At 44.2% G+C, this 22,379-nt stretch overlaps 2 protein-coding genes across 2 annotated transcripts in view; both read left to right on the top strand.

The window, feature by feature from the left end:
- The window catches only part of EP400 (E1A binding protein p400), a 46,981-nt gene extending 35,679 nt beyond the window's left edge, over positions 1 to 11,302 (top strand). Inside the window, exons 42-54 of the mRNA XM_066331478.1 lie at positions 188 to 244; positions 361 to 439; positions 1,000 to 1,200; positions 2,204 to 2,249; positions 2,341 to 2,450; positions 3,260 to 3,464; positions 3,949 to 4,112; positions 4,476 to 4,682; positions 4,980 to 5,175; positions 5,483 to 5,613; positions 6,037 to 6,204; positions 6,927 to 7,004; positions 8,765 to 11,302. Of these exons, the coding sequence (XP_066187575.1) occupies positions 188 to 244; positions 361 to 439; positions 1,000 to 1,200; positions 2,204 to 2,249; positions 2,341 to 2,450; positions 3,260 to 3,464; positions 3,949 to 4,112; positions 4,476 to 4,682; positions 4,980 to 5,175; positions 5,483 to 5,613; positions 6,037 to 6,204; positions 6,927 to 7,004; positions 8,765 to 9,037 (1,915 nt within the window). The 3' untranslated portion in view covers positions 9,038 to 11,302. The remainder of the gene's footprint in view (positions 1 to 187; positions 245 to 360; positions 440 to 999; positions 1,201 to 2,203; positions 2,250 to 2,340; positions 2,451 to 3,259; positions 3,465 to 3,948; positions 4,113 to 4,475; positions 4,683 to 4,979; positions 5,176 to 5,482; positions 5,614 to 6,036; positions 6,205 to 6,926; positions 7,005 to 8,764) is intronic.
- A 137-nt stretch (positions 11,303 to 11,439) lies between these two features.
- Positions 11,440 to 19,383, top strand: NOC4L (nucleolar complex associated 4 homolog). Its single transcript, XM_066331477.1, has 15 exons — positions 11,440 to 11,547; positions 11,654 to 11,777; positions 11,864 to 11,970; positions 12,245 to 12,352; positions 12,492 to 12,641; positions 13,213 to 13,312; positions 13,615 to 13,649; positions 13,763 to 13,813; positions 14,332 to 14,443; positions 15,091 to 15,151; positions 15,691 to 15,801; positions 17,044 to 17,207; positions 17,589 to 17,671; positions 18,418 to 18,531; positions 18,839 to 19,383. The coding sequence occupies exons 1-15, from the start codon at positions 11,452 to 11,454 to the stop codon at positions 18,953 to 18,955; spliced, it is 1,533 nt and encodes a 510-aa protein (XP_066187574.1). The 5' UTR covers positions 11,440 to 11,451; the 3' UTR covers positions 18,956 to 19,383.
- Positions 19,384 to 22,379: the final 2,996 nt, after the last annotated feature.

The raw sequence follows: 22,379 nt of genomic DNA, 5'->3' as shown, positions 1-22,379 counted from the left end.
TTTCTGTATTTATTTATTATTTACCCTGAGTCTTTCTTAAATGTCTGTCTGTATGCAGGCTCCAGTACTGGCAGGAATATCATGGAAACTTCACCAAAACTGCAGTGTTAAATGCTAAAATATGTAAAATGAAATACTGTTTATAAGGTTTTTCTGTCTCCAGTAATACAGTTTTGCTCAATTTCAGACTTGGCATGAATCCTTTCCAGAAGAATCCAAAGCATGCATCAGTGCTTGCAGAAAGGTGAGCACTCCCTACCTTGAAGGAGTTACAAATTGCATACAAGTGCTCCTTTTTTTTCTTTTTTTACATTTCAGTTATTTCTAAATATTGTGTATTTTGTCTTATTATTGTTCTAGTGGAATCAACTATGATAAGCCTCTCCCTCCGATTCAAGTTGCGTCCCTGCGAGCAGAACGCATTGCCAAAGAGAAAAAGGTATGGTCCCATCTCTGCTGCACAAATGACTGCAGTAATTAACAAAATAGACAACAGATGAGGTGCGAACAAAGCTGCCTCCTGGGAGAAGTTTGGCAGTACAGTGGATGTTGTGAGCAGCTGCACATTGTTCATGTACAGGGGTTTAGATAACCAAGGCCCAAAGTGAGACTTTTCCTTGGGCCTCGTCGCATTCAGACCCCTTAAGCAATGAAGAGCATATTTTTGCAAAAGATACTAAAACTTGTAAAAATGTTGTTTAATTCTTGACCATTCTGTAGCCTCCTTTGCTGTATTATTCAGAAAGAACTACTTGTCCTTTCTTGTGGATGATGCTCTAAGCCATAAAACCACGAGTACAGCTTGTAGTTTGAAACAAGTCAAGTTGTGTAACTTAGACGTGAAAAGTGAAGGCAGCTTTGTGAGCTGTCTCCGGTTAGAACTAAAGGGGTCTTGTGGATAGAGATAAAGAGGTGTTGTCTGTTGCTTTATCTTGTTTGGAAACCACCACATCTTGCTTGCTGCACTCTTGAAGACTGAAGGTGCCCCTTGCCTTGCAGGCGCTGGCGGAGCAGCAGAGGGCCCAGCAGCAGACGGGCCCCCAGCCCCAGCAGCCCCAGGCGGGCCAGCAGCCCCCCCAGCAGCCCCCCGTGCAGCAGGCCCAGGCCCAGCCACAGCCACAGCCACAGGCACAGGTAGTTCAGCAGCCACAGGCAGTGGTGCAGACTGCAGTCACTACTGTGGCCAACACAGCAGTATTGGTAAGAAAGGGAGAGCTCAGTGCCTCTGATGTAGTCACTGCAGTTCTTCTGTGTGTGCTGTATTTGTGTCCGTGTTTCCTCTGGAAAGAGAATTTTAGGTCAGTATAGTGAGATCAAAGATACTTTTTCTTGTTTGCTTTCCCTGGTTATACGGGATATCTTCCAGTTCCTTGATTTATTAGGTTTATCCATACCATTGTAGCAACAGGTCTTGGCATTCTGAGCTGGAAAAACACCATGCAAAGATGGTTTTTTCTTTTTCACTTTAGACTTTGTTTAATGAAGTCTGAGTGAATAGATGTGCATGGTGAATGACAAGTATTTGTACAGAGAACTTGCAGAATGCAGAGAATGAAAGAGAATGTAGCTGTAAGAACTACTCAGTTAATGAGCTTAAAAACAAAAAATTTATTAACCTTTGCAAGGCAAGTGAAATGATGCATCCTACAGGAAATACTATTTGCTTTTACTGCAAATTTGTGCAAAGTTTTCATGTCTTCCCTAACTCTAGAGTCTGAATGAATCTGACAACTGGCTTTTGTGTTTAGGGCCAATCCAGTTTGCACAGTAATGTGTGCAGGCAGTGGTGGATTATTTTGCTTGTTGAAGAGCAAGAGTACAACAGCTTTTGCAGAAAGACAGAGAGGATGTGTTCACAGCACTGCTGTGTATGAAGTGCTCAGTGATGTTCCTGTGTGAGTGGTTGTCTCTGGTGTGCCAGAGTCAGGTATTGCTCCCTTCCTCAGCTCATAGGGATGTCCAGTGACCAGGGTTTACCACACACATGGCTGGTCTATAATTGCTCCTTAGTGAAGCACAATCCTGATAGCTGTTTGCATTAGTTGCTGTGATCTGTAGAGTCCATGAGCAGCTGCAGAAATCTCTGTATGTTCCATTGCATTTTTCTTACTTTGTCGCTTCTGGAATACAGCATTGTGTTAAGCAGTGCTCAGTTTCCATTTATTGTTTTTCTGAACTGTTACCTTAATTGTCTTCTAATTAGGCAGGCACCATCAAAACAGCAGTGACGGGGACGAGCATCCAGACTGGTAAGGAGACTTTATAATTGGGCATAGGAGGTGTTGGGACATTGGGATTTTCACTTTCAGAATCTCACATTTAATCCTGGCTTGCTTTCAGCGACAGTGAGTGGAAATGTGATTGTGAACACTGTTGCTGGGGTCCCTGCTGCTACCTTCCAGCCCATCAATAAACGTCTGGCCTCACCTGTTATACCTGGGACACTGACTGTGAGTGCACTGTCACTAGTTGTGTCCTTGGACACACTGGGTTGCATGTTTTATCAGCATATCTTTAGCTTTCCGTGTTGTCAGGAATTCTGCTTCTTGCAAATGCACCTTGGGGTTCTTTATCAAACCTCTCTCTCTTACCAAAACATCAGAACACACTGGAATGGTTTGTCAGAAAAAAATGCTTAATACTGTTAAAAGTAGTTTATAGGCAAGTGCTGCTAAAAGCAATGTATTATGTCATTAACATTTTCAGCCTGTAACTGTTTTGTGCTTTATTAATTATGATCTTTATTATATTGTTAATGGTTTAAGACTATGGAAGATAAAGCAAAATACTGAAAGGTACTAAAATCAAATGTCTGTAATGGAGTTAAGGGTTTGATGACCAGCCTGTTGGAGAAAGATTTCACAGAATCACAGAATGTGTAGGTTGGAAGAGACCTTCAAGATCATCTAGTCCAACCCATATCCTAACACCTGAATTGACCATGGCACTGAGTGCCACATCCAGTCTTTATTTAAGCACATCCAGGGATAGTGACCACCTCCCTGGGCAGACCATTCCAGTCCTTTATCACTCTTTTCTGTTTAAAACTTCTTCCTAATATCCAACCTATATTTAACCACATGCTGATTTTAAGACGCATCCAAACAGATGTATTAGACCGATATGGGCCTTTTTTTTCCTTTTCCATTTTTCCTGCTTGTTTTAAAAATTGCCTAGAGAGCAGTTCCATTTCCAGAAGGTTCCATAGCTTTTCCTGAGGCACAGGGAAGGGAGCAGTGACAGCTGTGTTCCCTTGCAGACGTCGGGAGGCACCGCCACTGCCCAGGTGGTTCACAGCCAGCCGCGCGCGGCCGCGGCGCCGGCGGCGTCCAGCGAGCTGGTGACCATCGCCTCCACCCAGGGCGTGCGTGCTGTGACATCCGTGACAGCCTCAGCCGTGGTCACCACCAACCTCACGCCTGTGCAGACCCAGACAAGGTCTCTGGTGACCCAGGTGACACCAGGTAAGCATCCTGCGTTCAGGGACTTTCCCCAGCAGTGCATGAAAGGCCCCAGAATTCCTGTAGATCCGCCAGCACAGCCCCACAGTATTGGACACAATTAAACAGGGCTGTGATTTTTAACTTGCTTTGTTGTTGGTGCTCAGATTGCATTTTTCTCTGGTATATCTGGATAAAGTACGGCAGTAGAGAGCTTGGCCCCTGCACATTGCAATTTAAAAATATTATTAATAATCTAGCAGTAAAATACTAGAATTGACTGCCTTGACTAAAAACTGCTGTGAAGAAAGGCCCTTGTATTTTATGATCTACTCTGCTTTTACATCATGCTCGTGATAATGTGTTTTTATGTGTAGTAAATCCACAAAGTGTGCTGGAGCAGAAAAATAAGCATTTAACAGCTCAACTTCTCAGGTGAAATTAATGAGTTAAACTGAATGTTGAAAAGAATTCATCAAAACATTTTGGTTTTTTTCTTTATTCACAGCTACACCAACAGTCCAGCTGTCAGGCAAAACCATCACCCCTGCTCACTTCCAGCTTCTGAGGCAACAGCAGCAGCAGGCTGCTCAGGTGCAGGTCCCACAGATCCAGGCTCAGGCACAAGCCCAGTCTCCAGCTCAATTAAAAGCCGTAGGGAAATTGTCACAGGTGAGGAAATGCTCATGAAGTAATGTAGCACATTGCTCTCATTACCATAAGCTTCCTTAGCAGTGTGTGTTGTGTCCTCTTTTCTTGTGCTAGAGTGAGATGTATTTCTTTCTTAAATTTCATCCTACTAAAATTTCATGCAGTCAGTGATTTTGACAGCACTTTCACTAGTAGAGTAGGGCAGGATGGAAAGCACTTACTGTTACTCACTGGAAGCCATTGTGTAAAAGAGTTATGTTTTAGCTACTTGATCTTAACTCTAGTCTGGCACAGAACGTTTCTTCTTTTGAGCTTTGGATTCATCTCCATTTTTCTGCTGTGACGTAAACCACTGGAAATGATGGAAATGTTTGATTTTTGCAGGAGCAGCTGATCAAGTTGCAGAAGCAGAAGCTGCAGCTCCCCCAGCAGCAGGCAGCACAGCAGACACAGCAAGGGGCACAGCAGCAAACAGCACAAGTGCAAGTGCAGCAGCAGCAGCAAACTCAGCAGCTCACTGCTGTGACAGCCCCTCGTCCTGGTGCCGTCCTCACGGGCACTACGGTCACCAACCTGCAAGTGGCACGCCTGGTGAGTGGGCTTTGACTTGGCAAAAACAGTCTCAAACATCTCACTCTTGGCTGGTTTACATGAACTGGGCACTGATCATTCAGACTCACAAGTGCTGTTTGCATTACTCTGCAAAAGGAACAGCTGTAACATAAATAGCTTTACATTGTACTTAGCCGTTGATGCCATCTCTGATTTGTGTCACTGTACAGGAGCCATTACATTTGGAAACATTTACAGCTATCACTTTGTAATCACCTGTTATATGCAGCAGATCTTTCTGTGCTGGTACAATAATCTTCATTCCTTACTGCTTAGACTCGTGTTCCTGCTTCCCAGCTCCAAGCACAAGGACAAATCCAGGCCCAGACTCCACAAGCAGCACAGGTTGCTCTGGCAAAGCCTCCAGTGGTGTCTGTTCCAGCTGCTGTTGTGTCATCTGCAGGAGTCACCACACTCCCTGTGACTGTTGCAGGCATTAGTGTTGCCATTGGGCAGCCACAGAAAGCAGCAGGTATGTGAATGCAAGTTGGAAATGGGAAGAATTGTATTTTATAGCAGTCTCCTGTAGTATAGATTTTTTTTTTCTTGTAGGAAGATTGTTGTTGAAACAAAAAGTTAGCTTGCTCATGCCCTTAGGAAATTTTCTCCACTGTCAAAATCATGTTTTATTCCCATTAAAATCAGTGGGTTGTTAGTGCTCAAAGCTGTGCAGATGTGTAAGTCTGTAAAAGTAGAATCTGTGCTTGCAAGCTGGGATTACTGGGACAAAGCAATAAACTGAATACTCTTACAGTTCCAATTATTTCTGTAATTTTCAGGAGGTCAGACAGTGGTTGCACAGCCACTGCATGTCCAGCAGCTGCTAAAACTCAAGCACCACCAAGCAGCACAGCAGCAGAAAGCCATCCAGCCCCAGGTTGCACAGGGACAAGCTACTGTGCAGCAAAAGGTACTATTGTCTGCTCTCCTGTGAACTTATGAAGTGGTTCTGTGGTTGTAAAACTTGGTTGTGGATGATCAGGACATTTCTAGAGAGTCAGTCAGGATTTCTAGGGGTGAATCTTTGGTATATCTAATGAGAACAGGTTCTCAGGTGCTTCACTTTTTCTGTAAAGTGGTTGGTTGTTTGGTAGTTTTAGTAAGTGTATTGTTGTGTGAGTGTTGTGTGTAAGAGAGAAACTTCATTAAATACTTCAATTCTGAATACTTGTGTAAATGCATGAAGGCTTTCATCTAGTGATTATTTTTATTGCTAATACTGGGAGAATTTATTTCAATAATTAAATGTAATTAATCTTCTTTCCCCACATACCTGTTTTTAAAAATACTTTTATCTTCTGTAGTCATTGATGCCTTTTTTTCTCTTGTGCAGATAAATGCTCAACAGGTTACAGTCCAGACCCAACAGCAGACTTCACAGCAGCAAAAAGTAACTTATGCTACACAGCCTGCCATTAAAACACAGTTCTTAACAACTCCAATTTCCCAAACCCAGAAACCAGGTGGAACCCAGCAAGTGCAGGCCCAGATTCAGGTACAGGTAACACAGGTTTACAGCTTTAAACTGTACTGGGACTGGAGAATTGTAAAGACAACAGGTGAGGTAGAATTCAGCACCCACTCGTTTTAATTCTAGTCACACATTCATTTAAATTGACTTTTTAATATAATTCTGTGGTGCTGAATATGTGGCCTTACAGCTGGTCAGAGCAACTGTGAGCTGCAAGTTCACTTTTCCTCTTTGAAATAAAATAATTGAGTCACTCCTTTTTATTAGGCAAGAGATTCCATACTGTGTTTACTAGGGAAAGTTCAGCCAGAGTTTTTCCTGTTTCTGGTGCTGCCTCACAGCCTAATCTCTGGTGAGGTGACAACTCACATATTTTCTTTTCTGCATAACTGGATCAGTCTAACCAAGGAAAAAGAAGGGGGTTAGGAGTTGGAAGCCTTACTCTTTCAAAAGTGTATCCCAGATAATGTAACCTGTTAAAGCTCATGTGCTTCCTTCAATTTTATAGGAGGAAAATGACAATGTAGTAGTTAAAATTGAAAACATTTCTCTCCCTCCCCTAGCTACGTTCTTCAGTTCATGGGTATAAAACATTTCACAAACATTCAGCTTCACTGAAAATGCCAGACTGCAGCTTACCATGAGCAAGCCTTTGGAAAGATTTTCCCTTGGTCAAAGTTTTGCTAGCTGTGGTGTTTTGCTGCTATCAGCAGCTTTTTAATTTGATCCATCTTTATTTCATATCACTACAGGTTGCAAAACTCCCACAAGTGGTCCAGCAACAGGCTACTGTTGCCAACATTCAGCAGATGGTTTCAGTTTCCCAACAGGTAGGTTTTACTCTTGTCAAATATAGCGCTAGAAATACGATCTTTAGAAAAGCTCATTTTTTGGAATGTGTGTATTTTTCACCCTATGTGTGGCATAGGTAGGCTTTTTTAAGGATATAGCAAATGCCTTGCTATAAAAATAAGTCTTGAATACTGAATCAGCTGTGGTATATTCCCTGGTCTAAAATTTTCGTAGTTGTAGCAATGTTCATTCATCACTAGATAAGCTGAAAAACAGATTTTTAAAAATGTTTTCTAGAGCTGAAAGGATTTTAAAAAATTGGTTTCTGGTATTGTAGACAGTATAGCAAATAATTGAACTAATGAGCACCATCTGAGCATTTTCCACAAAAATTAGGACAAATTGAAGGTTACAAGTTGTTTTGTTTCAGTTCATAGAGCTGTGCCAAGTGCTCTGTGAAAGGCAGAAAGGTGTGGTAGCTGTTCCAAATGTGTGCTGGTAACAGACAGGAGAAGGTCAAGTGGTTTGGTTCCCCTCCCCTAACGACCAGGCAGTTAATTAACACTGTTTAGAACAATGTCATCCAGATCATTAGCAACAGGCATAATTTAGGCAGTCGATTGGCAGGAATGATTTAACTTTGGGGGTTGGATGAAGTTCTTGCCTTTGGTGCACAAAAATCTGGGCCAGTCAGCTCTTAATCTGCCACAGTTTACAGTGCAGTGCTTTAGTGCAGAATAAAATCTATGTCTGTTTATCTCAAAATGGTGATAAAGTGGTGTAAGCTGTCTGATAACCACCTCAGATGTGAATGCTTCAAGGGCAAAGTTGACAGCAGGAAGTAGAAGCCTCATCAGTCAACACCAGTTGAATTTCCCTCTGTAGTCAGGAAGAGCTCCTAGATAATTTTAAAAAAGTTATCGATGGTCGCATAACTCTGAGTCTGTTGGAGTCTGTGGCAAAAAGACAAATAGTTTCCCTCCCATATACACCAGTGACATCAGTGGCAGTAGGTTTAGGCCATGATAAGTATTTTTAAAACTATGTTCTTTGTGTGTGTGTGGCATCTTTTTAATGTGCATTTTCAGTGCTTCCCACTAGATTCCTTTTGGATCATTCAAGAATTAATTTTTCCCCTGGAGAAGCCCTTGTAGCTTTGTTTGGCTTCTGCACCTGACATTTTTCATTACTTTGTCCTCTGAACAAGGAGATGTTGATTTTTTTTCTCCCTTGCTCTGGGCAGAGCTATGCAAATTAGATATCTGGATGGAGTTCAAACTATTCTGCCATAAATTGGCAATAGAGACTGGCAGCTGTAGTCTAAAAGGGTCATGGCAGAGACTGGTGGGAAGCCTCAGTGGCTGTGTTTATTGTCACAATATGGGTGCAGAGTCAGCATTTTAACCTCTTTGGTCCTCTGGTTGTCCCTCTGTTCTTTTCCCTGCTCCTTCACTTCTGCAGTACAGGAATTTTCCTGTATATCTGTAGGGTTTCTGTACCTTTCATCTGCCTTCTGAATGTATCTGAGAGGGCATGACCTTGGATTTGCACTGCAGAGACCTGAGTTACAGGCACCTTGGCTCCTAGTTCTGATTAATAAGGCTCTAGAAAATGTGACAGAATGGTGTTTCTCAGTGAAAGCACAGAGCATGATTCCCAGAATCATGGTCAGGGGTGTTTGTCAGTTAAGAGAGCAGATACCTAAGTAAGTAGGATTTATTCTGTAGAGCAGAAATGTAATGATTGTTCAGTTTAATGCCGAACTGTTTTGTAATTGCCTTTTCATCCTGATGTGTAGGTACAAGCTCAGCCCCAAACTGTGACCCTTTCTCAGACGACAGCAGGTCAACAGCAGGTTCAGGTGATCCCTGCAACCACTGCTACTGCTCAGGTCGTGCAGCAGAAACTGATCCAGCAGCAGGTGGTGACCACAGCGTCTCCCCAGGTTCAGGCTCCAGGTGTACAGAACCCAGCCCAGACACCAGCAACACCTGAAGCCCAGAGTCAGCAAGCAAAAGTACAAATGAGGACACCGACTGTCAGATTAAAGGCACCTACTAAACCAAGTTGAACTATTGCAATAACAGAGAAACACAGTATTTTGTGTTTGCTGAGACAAGTGAGAAGCTACTCCAAACATCCAAATGAAGACAAAACACCTCTATTTTTTTTTTTTTTGTAGCAGAAGGTTTCTTGCTGGTGAACATTTAAACATGGAAACTCACATGTAACTTCAGTGTATTAGCAACTGTTTAGCACTCAAACTCTGTACAAGATGCATTCTGCCTGTGTTCTCTGTGCTCATTCAAACCAGATAAAGCAAGCATTACTTAGGTTGAAATTCTGCCCAGCTTCTCAAAAGTGAAATGGTGACCTGCCATAAATGTCAGTAAAATCCATCTGTGTTGGAATACCACACCTGCCTGTGGGAATGTGCAGCTCCTTGCTGTAGTTCAGTGTGTGCTCAGTACCCACGGTGAAGCCACACAAAGAACCAGGCGTGGTTGGTACAGCACAGTATTTTCCATCTGTACAAAGGCTCTGTGTTGTTCTTCCCTGTGGTAAACGCCCCTGGAAGATCTAACACAGACTCGAAGTGCTCCCTGCAAAGTTTATCCAATAAATGTGAAAACCTGTAAGTATATGTAATTAAAAAGGAAAAAAAAAAAAAGGTTTCATTCTCCATTTTTGTAAGTCTTTTAAAATGTTTGTTAGTAGTTTTTGTGTACAGTTTACTGAATCACCCAACCTGTGTGCTCATTCTCATATTTCACTTTAAAATAATGAATATTTTAGGCATGAGCTGAGTAAATACTGTGTTGATAGTAGATGTGTATTAAAGTGTAGCCCATTTTTTTTTTGTAAAAGTTGTTCAGTAGATACAGCTAAACAGATGATCCATAGCTGTTTCTCATGGCACTTCTGTCACGAAAAATCTCCAGCTGATAAAATCTAATCTCTCAGTTTCATTCTGCTCTTGCAACATGTTTAAATGTTCAGTACTTTTTACACGGCTTTCAGCTTGGGGGGTGGGGGGCTGGGGGAAGGGGAAAATAGTGAAATTAAGACTTAATTCTTCAACTGTGTAAAGAGTAAGATCTAACTTTTGTACTATTCTTTTACTAAAGCTAATGATGAATGTATCTTCAGGTGGGTATTTTGGATGTGAATAGAGCGTGGCCTCTTCCTCCAAATCAGTTTGCCTTATTGTTATGGAGAAAAAAAAAAAAAAAAAAAAAAAAAAAGAAAAAAGCTGCATAGAACTGTGGGGGGTTTCTTTACTTTTCTTGCATACAATGAATAACAGACTTTGCAAACAGCACTGATTGAGGAGTCAAAAAGCCCGTGGTGGCATGAAGGGATTTATTTTACTTTGGCCATAAAACTGCACAATGTGTAAAACCCAGACAAAATTACAACATTCCTTTTCTGACATGGTTTTAAAATTATTTTTCCATTCTGTGATCTTTTTACTCTTTTAGGAAAGGAGCCTATTTAAGGGCAAGAAAAGCATATATTTTGTTTTTACCTGTGTATGTCCACACTTGTTGGTACCTGGCAATCCACATGGCTTAGACAAGAAAGAATTCTCAGCCAGCTCCTCTGTGTTAGTTGGGATGGGTTCAGCCAATTCTGGTCAGATCACAAATATAAACATTGGCTCAGGCAGCGTTCCTGATTTTTTTTGTATTTTATACCTCCTCTGTCCTGCATACTTTTTTTCTTGGACCCTCAGGTCTACGAATACAAGGGCATTTTATTTAAGCTGTTTTTGCATGCAGTAGTATTCCCCTGACCCTGCTAACCCCTGGCATGTGCCATCCCCTAACCTTACTGCCGGCCAGGGAGCTGGCATTGCTGACAGCAGAGTAGTTTAAAATGCAAAGCAGATGCAGTGGTAATGGATAGTGACACTGTGTACAGTATAGCCTTGCTCATCCAAAAATATTGCTTAGTTAGCCCCAGTTTTACTTTTTAGTGTTTAGCTTTTATGATGTGCATGAAAGTCGGGGTGGGGGGGAACAGTTCCAGCAGTGGGAGAGCTGTTGGCTACGTCGTTGTGCTGGTCTGATTTGGTGTCTAAAGAGGCGATTGTTTCTTGTTTAGGTCAGTTGATGAAGATAAAAAGTCACCATCTTTTTTTTTTTTTTTTTTTTTTTTTTCCCCTTCTGATAATTTTTTTTTTCTTCCTTTCGATGTGTCTTTCTCCCAGGAGTGTGTTAGGAAGTCAACCTGTACATAAGTGATGAACATTTGTACTCGACCCAGTAGGATGATAAAGAATAGTGCTGTATCCTACCTGAAGGTGTAATAAAGTGTACATTTTTATACCGCCGCCTCGCCCTGCGTTCTGTCCGGGGGAGAGGGCGGGCTGGGGCGGGTTCCCCGGGCGGTGGGTGTGAGGCCGGGCCGATCCCGATCCCGCCCCCGATCCCGCCTGCGGGCGGAGCTGCCGCCGCTCCTCCTCTGGGCTCCGCTGCGAGCATGGCGCGGGAGGCCGCGCTGGCCGCCTGCCTGGAGGCCGTGCTGGGCAGCCGCTGCAGCGCCAACCGCGTCTTCGAGCTGCTGGAGCCGCTGGCGGTGCGGGCCGGGCGGGAGCGGGCTGAGGGAGGGCTGGGCTGAGGGAGGGCTGGGCTGAGGGGAGGGCAGCGCGGCCGGGCCGCCGCTCTGACACGCTGTTCCCCAGGGCCAGGAGGAGCCGGAGGACATCGTGAGCGCCGCCAGGACCTGCAGCCGGCTGTTCGGGGCGCTGCTGGAGCGGAGGGAGCTGTTCGTGGGGCCGCTGCCCGACCAGGACGCCTGTCTGGCCGGTGAGCACGGAGCGCGGCCTGCGGCGCTGCCCGGCGCGGCCCGGCCCGGCCCGAGCCCAGCCCGTGTGCGTGTCTGTCCCTCACAGAGAGCCGCAGCGCCGAGGACAAGTACAGGATATGGATGAGGCACCGCTACGGGGACTGCGTGCGCTGCCTGGGGGACCTCATGGGGCACGAAGCCTTCCAGGTCAAGGTAGGTGCTGAGCCCGCCGCTGGCCCACGGCGTCACGGGCTGTCCCTTGAGGTTATCGCCCAGTGTTTGATTGTGGCAGGGCTGTGAGACGGCGCTGATGCTCTGACTCGCCTCTGCTCACCGCCAGCGAGCATGCAGCTTTCTCAGGAAATAATATTTCATTTCATTCTTCCTCCTCTTGAAAGTTGCCTCCTTTGGGTGTGACCCCTGTGTTCTTGTTTAGGTGGGATTTTTTTTTTTTTTTTTTGTGATGTTGCTTTCTGGTTTTTTGAAGGAGTTGGCACTCTGCACGCTCATGAAGTTTGTCGAATTGGAGGCACAATATCCATTGATCAAAATAGAATGGAAGGGAACTTTAACTTTTCCGTGTGACCTTCTTAAGGTAAGCTGGAGAACTGAAAACTCCCTCCTGTCAGCGACCTGGTAGCACGCAAACTCACGTGCCCTCAGCTGTCTCACTCTCTGCTCCAGTGCTGTAGGAGACTGACTGGCTGCTTTCCTTTCCAAACCCTTTGTTTTAGGTGGTAGTTGATGGTTTGCTTCCCATATACGAGGACGCCTCGCTGCTGATCTCCCGCTTTCAGGAGTACATGGAGTACGACGACGTGCGGTACTTTGTCATGAAGGCTGTCACTGCCAGCGTCGGGCACGTCATGCAGAAGACAAAGGAGGTGACAAATTGTTACTGCTCGGGTGGCTGTGGATCAGCTGCTCTGGGTTGTGTCTCCTGTGCGTGAGGCAGGGGGGAATTAGTGGTATATGGAAATATTTGGGAGCCAGAGAAATCAGTGTGCCCACTGAAGGCATTGATTTTTTTTCTTGTGTATGTCAGTATGCCAGAACTGGCTTTACTCTGAAGTTGAAAGTATTTCAAGACACATATTGTTCTTTCTGGTCTAAGCTCTAGCTTCTATTTTACTCAAATCTCCACAGCCTGGGTGACACACAGAGAACTTTAATTCTGTTTAGAAGAAGAATCTGTTTCCTTCATTGGCTCCCCCAGTTTTGTGAAACCAGAATAAGTACAGACATAGGTTTGATGTTAGATAAACTAGTAGTACTCCAGGTTGAGGCTGCAACAGAGAATATACCAGTGTGTAGTTTAGTCATTTAGTCATCAACATTTTCCCTTTCTTTTTCCTGAATATATTCAGTACTTGGGAACAGGGTGATATTGAAGCCCAGCATCTTGCTATGTGTTGTGGAACTTGCCTAATGTTTGTTAATACACTTTTTCCTCAGAGGCCGGTGCCTTTTTACCAGCAGAATGTATTTTCCCTCATCTCACCCATTAACATGCCAAACAAAGAGTCTGAGATGGTCAAATTTATGGTCAAGCAAGGTTAGTCAACTCTCTATGATGAACTGTGTGTGAAAAGGAAAATCAGGTTTAAGATTTTTAGTGTGTAAAGACTTCATTATTGTTTGCCGATGAAGAATGTCTGCTTCTTTGATCACTGTGATTCTAAACAGTCTTAAAAATCCACATCCCTCAGTCTGCAGGGGGGGTCTGTTATGCCCTTGTATCAAATTAAGTACGTCAGCCCAAGTTTTTAGAGCATCAAAGGACTGAGTTTGAAAGGATCATCTTAATTTTTTGAATATCCATTTCAAGTTCAACATCTGGTTTCCCTTTCTTCTTAGATAACCGTGAGGAGTTGAAACTTTCAAGGCTGCAGGTAACTGTTCATTTGGTGCATTAGAACTGAAATTTTATCTGCTTAAAATAGAGCATGATTTGTTTACAAAAAAAAAAGTGTGTTTAACTCACTGTTTGCAATTCTGTTTTAAGGCACACAGACAGGTGTTTCAAAAAATGTGGCTGACCTTCTTGAAGCACAAGGTGAGTGTTAGTTCTGCCACTGATCTGTGTTGCTCTTTAATTTAAGGATTGCTGATCCTTGGCAAGTGTGTCCAGCCTTGCAGGAAGCTGCTGGTAGGACCCCAGCAGGGTTTGAGTGTTGGGGGAAAAGAGCTCAGTGACCATTACTGTTGGACCACTCTGCCAAGAAACATGACCTCGTGAATAGCCTGCTTTCAGCCTTTTTTCCCTACCTTAAACATCTCTGCCCTAAGGGTGATCTGCAGCATAACAATCTCTGCTCACAAGCTGAAGCTTCCCCAGCCTTTTTCCTGGTGATTTTCCCCATCTGAGTGATGACACTGTTAGTTGCGAGCACCAGCTTCTTGAATGAACTTTGTTGGTTTCACTTGTAAACTCTCCCATTTGGGAGCAAGCTGTTCTGTATTTTCCTGGCACATTCCCTTCTGCTTGTGCACTGCCTTTTTGAGCCACAGGTTGCTGCTGCTGTCCGAGTTCTCCCTGCAGTGCTTGTCTCTGTGTTGTTTTGTCCCTCACAGCTGCCCACTGGCCTTTACAAGAAGGTCCTGGTGATTCTGCACGACTCTGTCCTGCCTTACATGAACGAGCCCACTCTCATGATGGACTTCCTGACAGTGGCCTATGGCATAGGTGAGTGAGAACAGCCTTTTATCCTTTGTGGCACCTCCAGCATGGGACAGATGGACGTGGAGGCACTGCTGGATGCAGCACAATGACTGGGTGATGGAATAGGTGTAACTTTTGGCTGGGATGGAGCTAAGGAACTAGAGGCAAGTCCATCGTCCCTGAAAGTGAGATGATTTTACCTGTGTTCATTAATGTCATTGCTCCTTGTGTGTAAGGAAAATCACATTTAAGGCTTTGGGGAAGAGTAGAATACTGGAGTGATGTATTTTAAATATAGAGTTCAGCCAGTGCTGCTGATCCAAACACAGAATGTACAGGTTCCTGCAGAAATGTCCTTTCTGAGAAGACCTTTGCCTCCCAAATGTGACTTTGTTGAGGAATCAGAGCAACATGTTTTTGTGTTGGTATTTTTGAATATTTGTTATACTGAGCTGCAGCCTAATCTTTGTAAGAAACTTGGGAGCCTCTGGAAGGGTGTAGATGAAATGGTTTCACCTTTCAGTCATCACACTGGCTCTGATTTCAGGTATTGAGTTTCATGTTCCTTCTGGAAAGATTTTATTATAGAAAAAACTTGATTATTTTCTTTAGTTATTTCTATTGTTATTTCCTTTAGTTATTTCTATTGATGCCTGCCTGCTTTCTTACAGGTGGAGCAATCAGTCTTCTAGCCCTAAATGGGTTGTTTATTCTGATTCATCAGCATAATCTGTAAGTAAAAAGAGTGTATTGTTTAAAGGAACATGGGTTTTTGCAATTATGTCTTTATTTAAGAGGAACTGAAACGGATGCTTCAGAACCTTCAGGCTTTGAAATTCTCCCATGAGAAAGCCAAACTGCACAAGAGGCTCAGGCTGTTCGGATGCTGAGCTTTTTTGGCCGTCTAATTTCTTTTACAATTGAGCCTAAATATTCTCTTCTCTAGACTGGAGTTGCTCACCACTTAAAAATCCATTTCCATTGATCTGCTTACAGAGTGAAGCCATAGTCTTTGGTGTCCCTTTCACTGCACCCTGTACCATTTGCAGTCACTGGATATGGCTTCACACCCTGAGCATGGCTGGGCACTGCAAGAGCCATAAATTCACCTTGCAGCTTGTTTTCAAGTGGTGTCTGTAGAGGGAAGCCTAGGAGAGCTAAACAGAGCACAGCAGTGGGCTGGGGTGCTCTTAAAGAAAGCACAAAACCATTTAGACACAGTCCCTCTGTGCACCACTAATGGATGTTGTATTTTTCCTTTTTTTCAACAGGGAGTATCCTGACTTTTACAAAAAGCTGTACAGTCTCTTGGACCCTTCCATCTATCACGTGAAGTACCGAGCTCGCTTTTTCCACCTGACTGATCTGTTTTTGTCTTCCTCGTAAGTCACATCTTTATTATGTGTGCTCACATATTTTCCTCTTGCTTTTCTGTTCTTGAACAGTCTCCCACACGTCTGGATTTAATGTATTCAGTGTGCCTGCTGGATTAGATACATTTTATGGAGAAAAGTGAATCCAAGACTATTATTGTAGTCTTGTGTAATTTTTCATATGCTATTTTTGAAGATTTGCCTCACAGCCGTAGATTTTCAGAGAGGAAGAATTGCAGTTAGCTATCAGAGTTTGAGCTGCAAGTGCTTATGGATGTGTTTTTGATCTCTGTTCCACTTTGGCTGAAAGTGATGAATTTTCTGTCTTGTCTTTGTAAAAATGGAAAAGTAAAATTTGCAGGCTTTTTATGGATTACAAAGCTGTTGATAAATGGGTGGCTTTTTGCAGACATAAAGCACTGAAATGTGAAGTGTTTGACAGCCTGTCTTGATGTTGTCAGTTGTTGTCACAGGGAAGGAACTGGATAGGCAGCTGGTCATATAGCTGCTGTCATATGTTAAAAAATAAAGCAAAAGTAACACTGCACCAGGCACCTCATGTCCAGCCCCCTTGTATCCCTGGTGTACTTTGGAGAGAGGGACAAGACCTGTGGGTAATTCTTTTGAGTCTTGCAGGTGTAGTGAACTCTGAGTGACTGAAAACTGTTGTTTTCATCCCGACTCTTCTGCCATGAAGAAAGGGCCTAAATGAGCTGGTTGCTGTTAGAAATTTGCATTTTTACCATTAAAAGAAAAAAAAGAGCCACGCTGCACATTTACACTACACGGGAGCTTTATGTTCCCATTAAGAGCTGCAGTGCTTGGAAGTGTTATGTAAATTTAACACCATGGTCTGTGTATTAATTAAACCCACAAAATGACATAAGGGGAATATAATTAAGGTTGCCTGGCCAAGCACTCAGAAGTTTATAAAAGGACTGAATAGTTTGCCATGAGAATGGCTGTGTACAAGGGCTGTGCTTGGCAGTGGTGCCACATGTCAGGATTGAATCTCACAGTGATCTGAGTTTATTCATGCACTGATTGTAAACCCCCCAATAAATTTGTTCCAGCGAGCACACAATATATTGCTGCTTAAAAGTGAGATTCCTAAAGCTTCTCTTTAAAAAAAAAAAAAAAAAGAGAAAAACCTGATGAGCCCCCTAATCTGACGTGCTGTTAGGGTGCTGAGGCTGCTGGCTGTCCTGCCAGGGCTGTAACAGGCTGCTTCCTGCTGTCCCCTGTCCCCAGGCACTTGCCAGCCTACCTGGTGGCAGCGTTCATCAAGCGGCTGTCCCGGCTGGCGCTCACGGCCCCTCCCGAGGCTCTCCTCATGGTCATTCCCTTCATCTGCAACCTCTTCCGGAGGCACCCCGCCTGCAGGGTGCTGGTGCACAGGCCAGGAGGGCCAGCAGGTGAGAGGGGAGTGGTGTTATGCCTTTGAGACAGCATAAAGAGGAGCATTCCTGCGGAGGAAAAGGGGGGATTCCAGTTCTGAGGTCTGGAAGGATCCCTTTGTCCTGTCCCTTGAGTTTGTGAAAGGTCAGCAGGCTCCTGCTGTAAAGTTCACAGCTGTTCCAAATGCCCTACTTCCTATGCTCTTTAAAAGTAACATGGTTCTGTAGTGCTGCCAGCAGTGACTCTTGGGTCATGCTGGGATGTGTCAGTTTGTCCCTGGACCATAAATGACTTGGGAAGGAGCAGCTCTGGCTGCAGCACTGCTCTGGGCCTGTGTTCCCTTTGGGTTTGTGTACATCACACAGCAGGTATTAGCTCTGTGTCTCCTGTGTCCTTAGATATGTCAGAAGATCCATATGTTATGGAGGAGGAGGAGCCATCTAAAAGCAGGGCTTTGGAGAGTTCTCTCTGGGAGATTCAGGTATGTCATCCCAAAATGAGCATCTGGGTCTGGTAGGAGTCTTCCACCCTTGCTGCTTCCTTGACATGTGTTGGCAGTGGACAGCCCCTCTCACAAGAACCTGCTTGATATATATCTTGCAAATGAGATGACTTCTTTTGCTCTGGATCATTTTCTACCCTAGCAAAGGATTCCATACACTGGAGAAATGTACATCCTGATTGGTGGGTGGCTTGTGAGCACACATTTGAGCTTGAAGTTCACAGCTGAAACATTAAATAGCTGCAAATGTACCAGGCTTCTCCTTTGCTCTGGAGGAGAGAGGAACTTGGTGAGCACGGATGGAAGTGAATTGAGTAGAGGCAGGTTATCCTCTGGAAATGGATGAGGGGCTTGTGTAGGGGGCTGAAGCAGCAACAGGAATGATGTGCAGGAGCTGGAATCCTGGAGAGCTGGAGCTTGGCTGTGGCATGAGGACTCTGTGAGGCAGCAGAATTGGTTATGCAGTGTAGGCATGGCCTGGGGATGAATTTTTCTTGAGGTGGATGTGACCATGTGAGAGGAGCCTTTGGCATGTTTGAAAGATGCCTGAAATGAGGATTTCTTGAAGCTCTGCAGTAGCATGGTGCAGCAAACTTGGATCTGATGGAATTTGGTGATCACTGAAGATCTGACCAACAAATGGGCAGACTCCTGTGTGGGAATGCAGATGGATGTGTGTTACTCTGTACTTATTAGATTATCTCCTGTTTGTCTTGCTTTTTCAGTCTCTCCAGAACCATTATCACCCAGAGGTGGCCAAGGCAGCTGCTGTCCTGAACCAGTCCCTGTCTGAAATGGAGGATGACATATCAGGGCTCCTGGAGCTCTCAGCTTATGAGGTAATGCTGCTGTGCCTTTGTGAATGACTGGAACCAGAGGAAAGGAGATTCTGGATGCAGCAGCCATGTCCTGTTATTTGCCTTGCTGCTGAGGAAGGAGCTACCACTGACTTGGTTACCCAGAACCAGGGCAAACCAGGAAAATGGGCTGTTAAATAACAGCATGAGCAACAGTGGTGACAGGGCTGGCTTTTTGTGTTTGAAGTGTTTATTTGCTGGATGTTTTAAGACTTTAGAGTGAGCAGTGTTACCGGGGTGAAGAGCTTGTACTGAGTTTTCACAGTATTTTCTGGTTTTTATTTTGTAGCTTTTTGATAAAGAAGTAAAGAAAAAGGCTGTTGATGTACCCTTGGAGTTTGAGCAAGTACGAGGTCTGTTTGGGAAGAAAAATGATATTTTTGCAGAACACTTCAGTTTAGACTGAAGCCATCTCTTACCTGAACACAACTGTCAGCAGCTGGATCTTAGGGACACGTGGAAAGCTCCCATGTGCTCAACAGCCCTTTCCTGTGAGGAGAGCTGGACAGCTTGAGCTGCAGCCTCCTTCAGTGCCCCTTGCCACTGCCCCTGGATGGACTGTGCAGTGTTTGTCACACTTGCATGCTGCCACCTGGTATTTGGGAGGGATTTTCCGTGGAGGAAGGGTCTCTGGACTTGTTCACGGCTGGGATCTCAGTCCTTCCCACAGAACTGCTGGTGCTGGCTGTGACCAGGGGCTGCATCAACAGACATCTCACTGCTGTTCCATGGGACTGAGGGGAAATGCATTCTCTGACTGCTCTTGTTTTTCAGATGTTTTACTTTTATATGAGAGCTGACAGCCTGTTTGTAATAAATGTCTTCAATACATAAGTGTAAACACCTGTTATATTATAATTATATTTTTATATGCTTTTTTTAAGCTCATCTTCAGAGGGGTGTTTATCTTCCTTGTACTCAGCACTCCTGCGTTCAAGGCATTGAAACTGGTTTGTCTAACAACTCAGAAGATGCCCAGTAAATCCATCTATGAAATGTTGATGGTGTTCCTTCCTGTACATCCATCTCATGCACTCAGGTTGCTGGATTCCAAATGCTCATGAGCTTTGGAAGTGAACATAATCCTGGTCCTGCTGTGGCCAGGGAGGCCAGCTGATGTGCAGTAGGAGGCTAATCCTCGACTTTTGCTTCAGAATGATAAGCAGCTTGGTGTGGTTTTGCTTGCTGCCTGCATGTGTTTTAGGAGCTCTGGCCAGAGTGTATCCAGGAGCTAATAACTTTTTAACTCCACTGCTACTGGATGCTTTTGTTAATTTTGCATATACTTCCAGAAGTCGTGCAGAAATTCCATTTGATAGGGTTCCATCCAAGGTTTTAAGAAACTCACTAGTAACACCACAGGCAAGCTCAGGACCTTTTTAAAACAAGCTTCAACAACTTAATGTTACCTCTTTAGATTTAAACTCTGCTTGCATAATTTTGAGATCATATTTTGTGGAAGAGTAAATTACAATCAAGAAAGTGGAGGCTGAGAAATCCAATTTCTGGCAGCCAAGTCTGGTTAAGTCAAGGAAAACTGCAGCTGTCTTGGAGACACTGAAGTGTTAAATTTTCTTCATCCAGTTTTTTCATGCTTTCCAAGCAGTGGACGTGTCCTCACACTGTAGAGCTCTACATCTTTTTTTTTCTTTCCGATGCTTTTGAATTCAGGTGGAGTATTTCTGAGGATTTATATTTTTTCCTCTTTTTCTTTGGAAGTCTCTTTTTCTTTGTTCTCTGGTGAAAAGGCAATGTTGCCTCCCCCTGGCCAGCCTGCTTTTCTTCTTTCTTTGACTTCTGGTATCTGAGGTAGGAAAGCAGAATGCTTAAGATGTAACTTTCAACTTGAGAGGCCTCAGTTCAGGTTCACCCAAGCCTTGTATTTCTTCTCTAAGATGAAATCCCTTTGTCATGGGGTTTTATCTGTATGTGTTTGGTAAACATCTTGTGCTCTGGTGTAGCACTTTGAAAGAAGTCAGTGTATCATCTCAGATGAAATGGATGACTATATTTAAAAGAATGAATGACTTTCTCTGCATATTTTTATTCAGGTTGGCCCCAGTTACATCTGTGTTAATTGGTGGCGAGCAGTGTCATTCATTTCTCTCATATTGACACTCAGGGGTGTGGGGTTCTTTTTGGAAGCACAAATATCAAACCACTTGGTCATGAGGCAAATCCAGGTGTCAAAGTGCTGAAAATGAGGGGGTTTGGTTGGGTTCTTCTATGTGGACAGAGGGTAAACAGAGTGTCCTCAGGGCTGCGTGACCTGTGTGCCTCTTTGTCCCTCTGGGATCTCCTGGCACCCAACAGCGGCACCCTGCTCGTGGGGCAGATGGATTTGGTGGGGAAAGCAGCAGCTCCTGCCTTGTGTGGCCCTCTGCTGCCTGTGGGGAAAGCCTTGTACCTGAGACCAGCTGACCACAGCCTAAAGCATTATCCAAGCCCCAGGAAAAGGGATGCCATGGGAAGGGCTGTTTTTCAGGAGAAGGATTGCAAAGGCACCAGCATCTCCAGTGTTCCAGCAGCTGTGGATCCCAAATAGCACACTGCAGTGAGCAGTGCCTGGATTAGAGCAGGATGCAGTTCATGTTTCCCAGAGCATTCCCAGTGCCCTGTGTGCTGCTCCTGCTGACACTGATGCAGAGGCTCAGGCTGACACAGGGTGTTTCCAGACTCCTCAGCACATTTCAGTGCTGAGCTGGAATGCTGTTAGCGCTTTACTTGGAGTGTGTGCAGCTGACCTGGAGTGACTTAATTATTTTGTGATGATGCCTGGCAGCCCCAGCACAGTCCCACTGTGCTTAGTGCAGACAATCAAACCACAGATAGCTCAGAGGAGCTTACAGCTGAAAGCCTGGGTGCACTTGAGACAAGCCTTGAAGGTCTTCAGAGACTTCATCCCCCAGCTCTGATGCTGCACTTACCTGAACAGCATTTTTAAACCAGCTCTTAGGTGGAGACAGCTTTAAGCCCCTGCCTGTCCTTGGAAAAACATTCCATCTGGTCTTCATCAAGCTTTTATCTTTCAACTTTCACCCCTTTCCCCTCAATAGGAGGCATCAAGAAAAAAAAATCAGCAGTTATAAATATTAAAAGTTTCATCTGCACAAAGTGAGCAACCCTTATCAGGCTGCACACCTGCTGCTGCTCCTGCTCTACAGGTCTCCACAGACTGTAGATTATGGATGCTTTAATCATGGGGTGTATTAACTGGAAGGCCAGATTGAAGTACCAGGCAGAGAGTGCATAAGTCACTCCTGTTATTATTTGATTTTTATCAGATGTAGGGATGGGGGAGGAGGGCTGTTCTGGGGGTTTTTGTTGTTGTTGGACTATTTCAGTGAGCATAAAAGATAGTTTTATGAAAACATTTACATAACCCCACATCCTCCCCACCCATCACTGCCTTGGTCCCCCACCAGAGGGTAACAATAAGGTCTCTGATTTGATGGACTGCTCTTGGTTTATTTTCCTGAGCTTCCATTCAAAGTCATCCCAGCCTGGCTGCAAAACAGAGCTGCTTGTCGAGATCATGATGTGATTTATCTGGGGCATCAAAGGTTGAGGTGACCACAATGTTTGTGTTAATCAGCTTAGATCCTTACATTTAAGATATTCATTGGGAGATAGAGGGAAGTGCAAATTTACATCTGTAAATGGCTGCTGCTATTAGCATTAAGGTGGTATCCTGCCCCTGAGATAGTGAGAGCTGCAGTGCAGCCATAACCCCTGTGTTTTTCTCTACCTAATTTTGCAAAACAAGCTCTCAGTTAATTTACGGCCCTACTCAGGCAAAAAGAGCTACAGGATCTCAGTTAACTGACACT

Source organism: Sylvia atricapilla, chromosome 17 (assembly GCF_009819655.1).
Source record: "Sylvia atricapilla isolate bSylAtr1 chromosome 17, bSylAtr1.pri, whole genome shotgun sequence".
Classification (NCBI taxonomy): domain Eukaryota; kingdom Metazoa; phylum Chordata; class Aves; order Passeriformes; family Sylviidae; genus Sylvia; species Sylvia atricapilla.
This window is presented reverse-complemented; position numbering and strand designations above follow the sequence as displayed.

What these genes read in the sequence shown, in the direction of transcription:
- NOC4L (XM_066331477.1), top strand. Translation starts at nt 11,452, where the DNA reads ATGGCGCGGGAGGCCGCGCTGGCCGCCTGCCTGGAGGCCGTGCTGGGC. An exon ending in TTCCGTGTGACCTTCTTAAG is followed by an intron (nt 12,353 to 12,491) that starts GTAAGCTGGAGA and finishes CCTTTGTTTTAG; the next exon opens with GTGGTAGTTGATGGTTTGCT. An exon ending in GATCTGTTTTTGTCTTCCTC is followed by an intron (nt 15,802 to 17,043) that starts GTAAGTCACATC and finishes CCCTGTCCCCAG; the next exon opens with GCACTTGCCAGCCTACCTGG.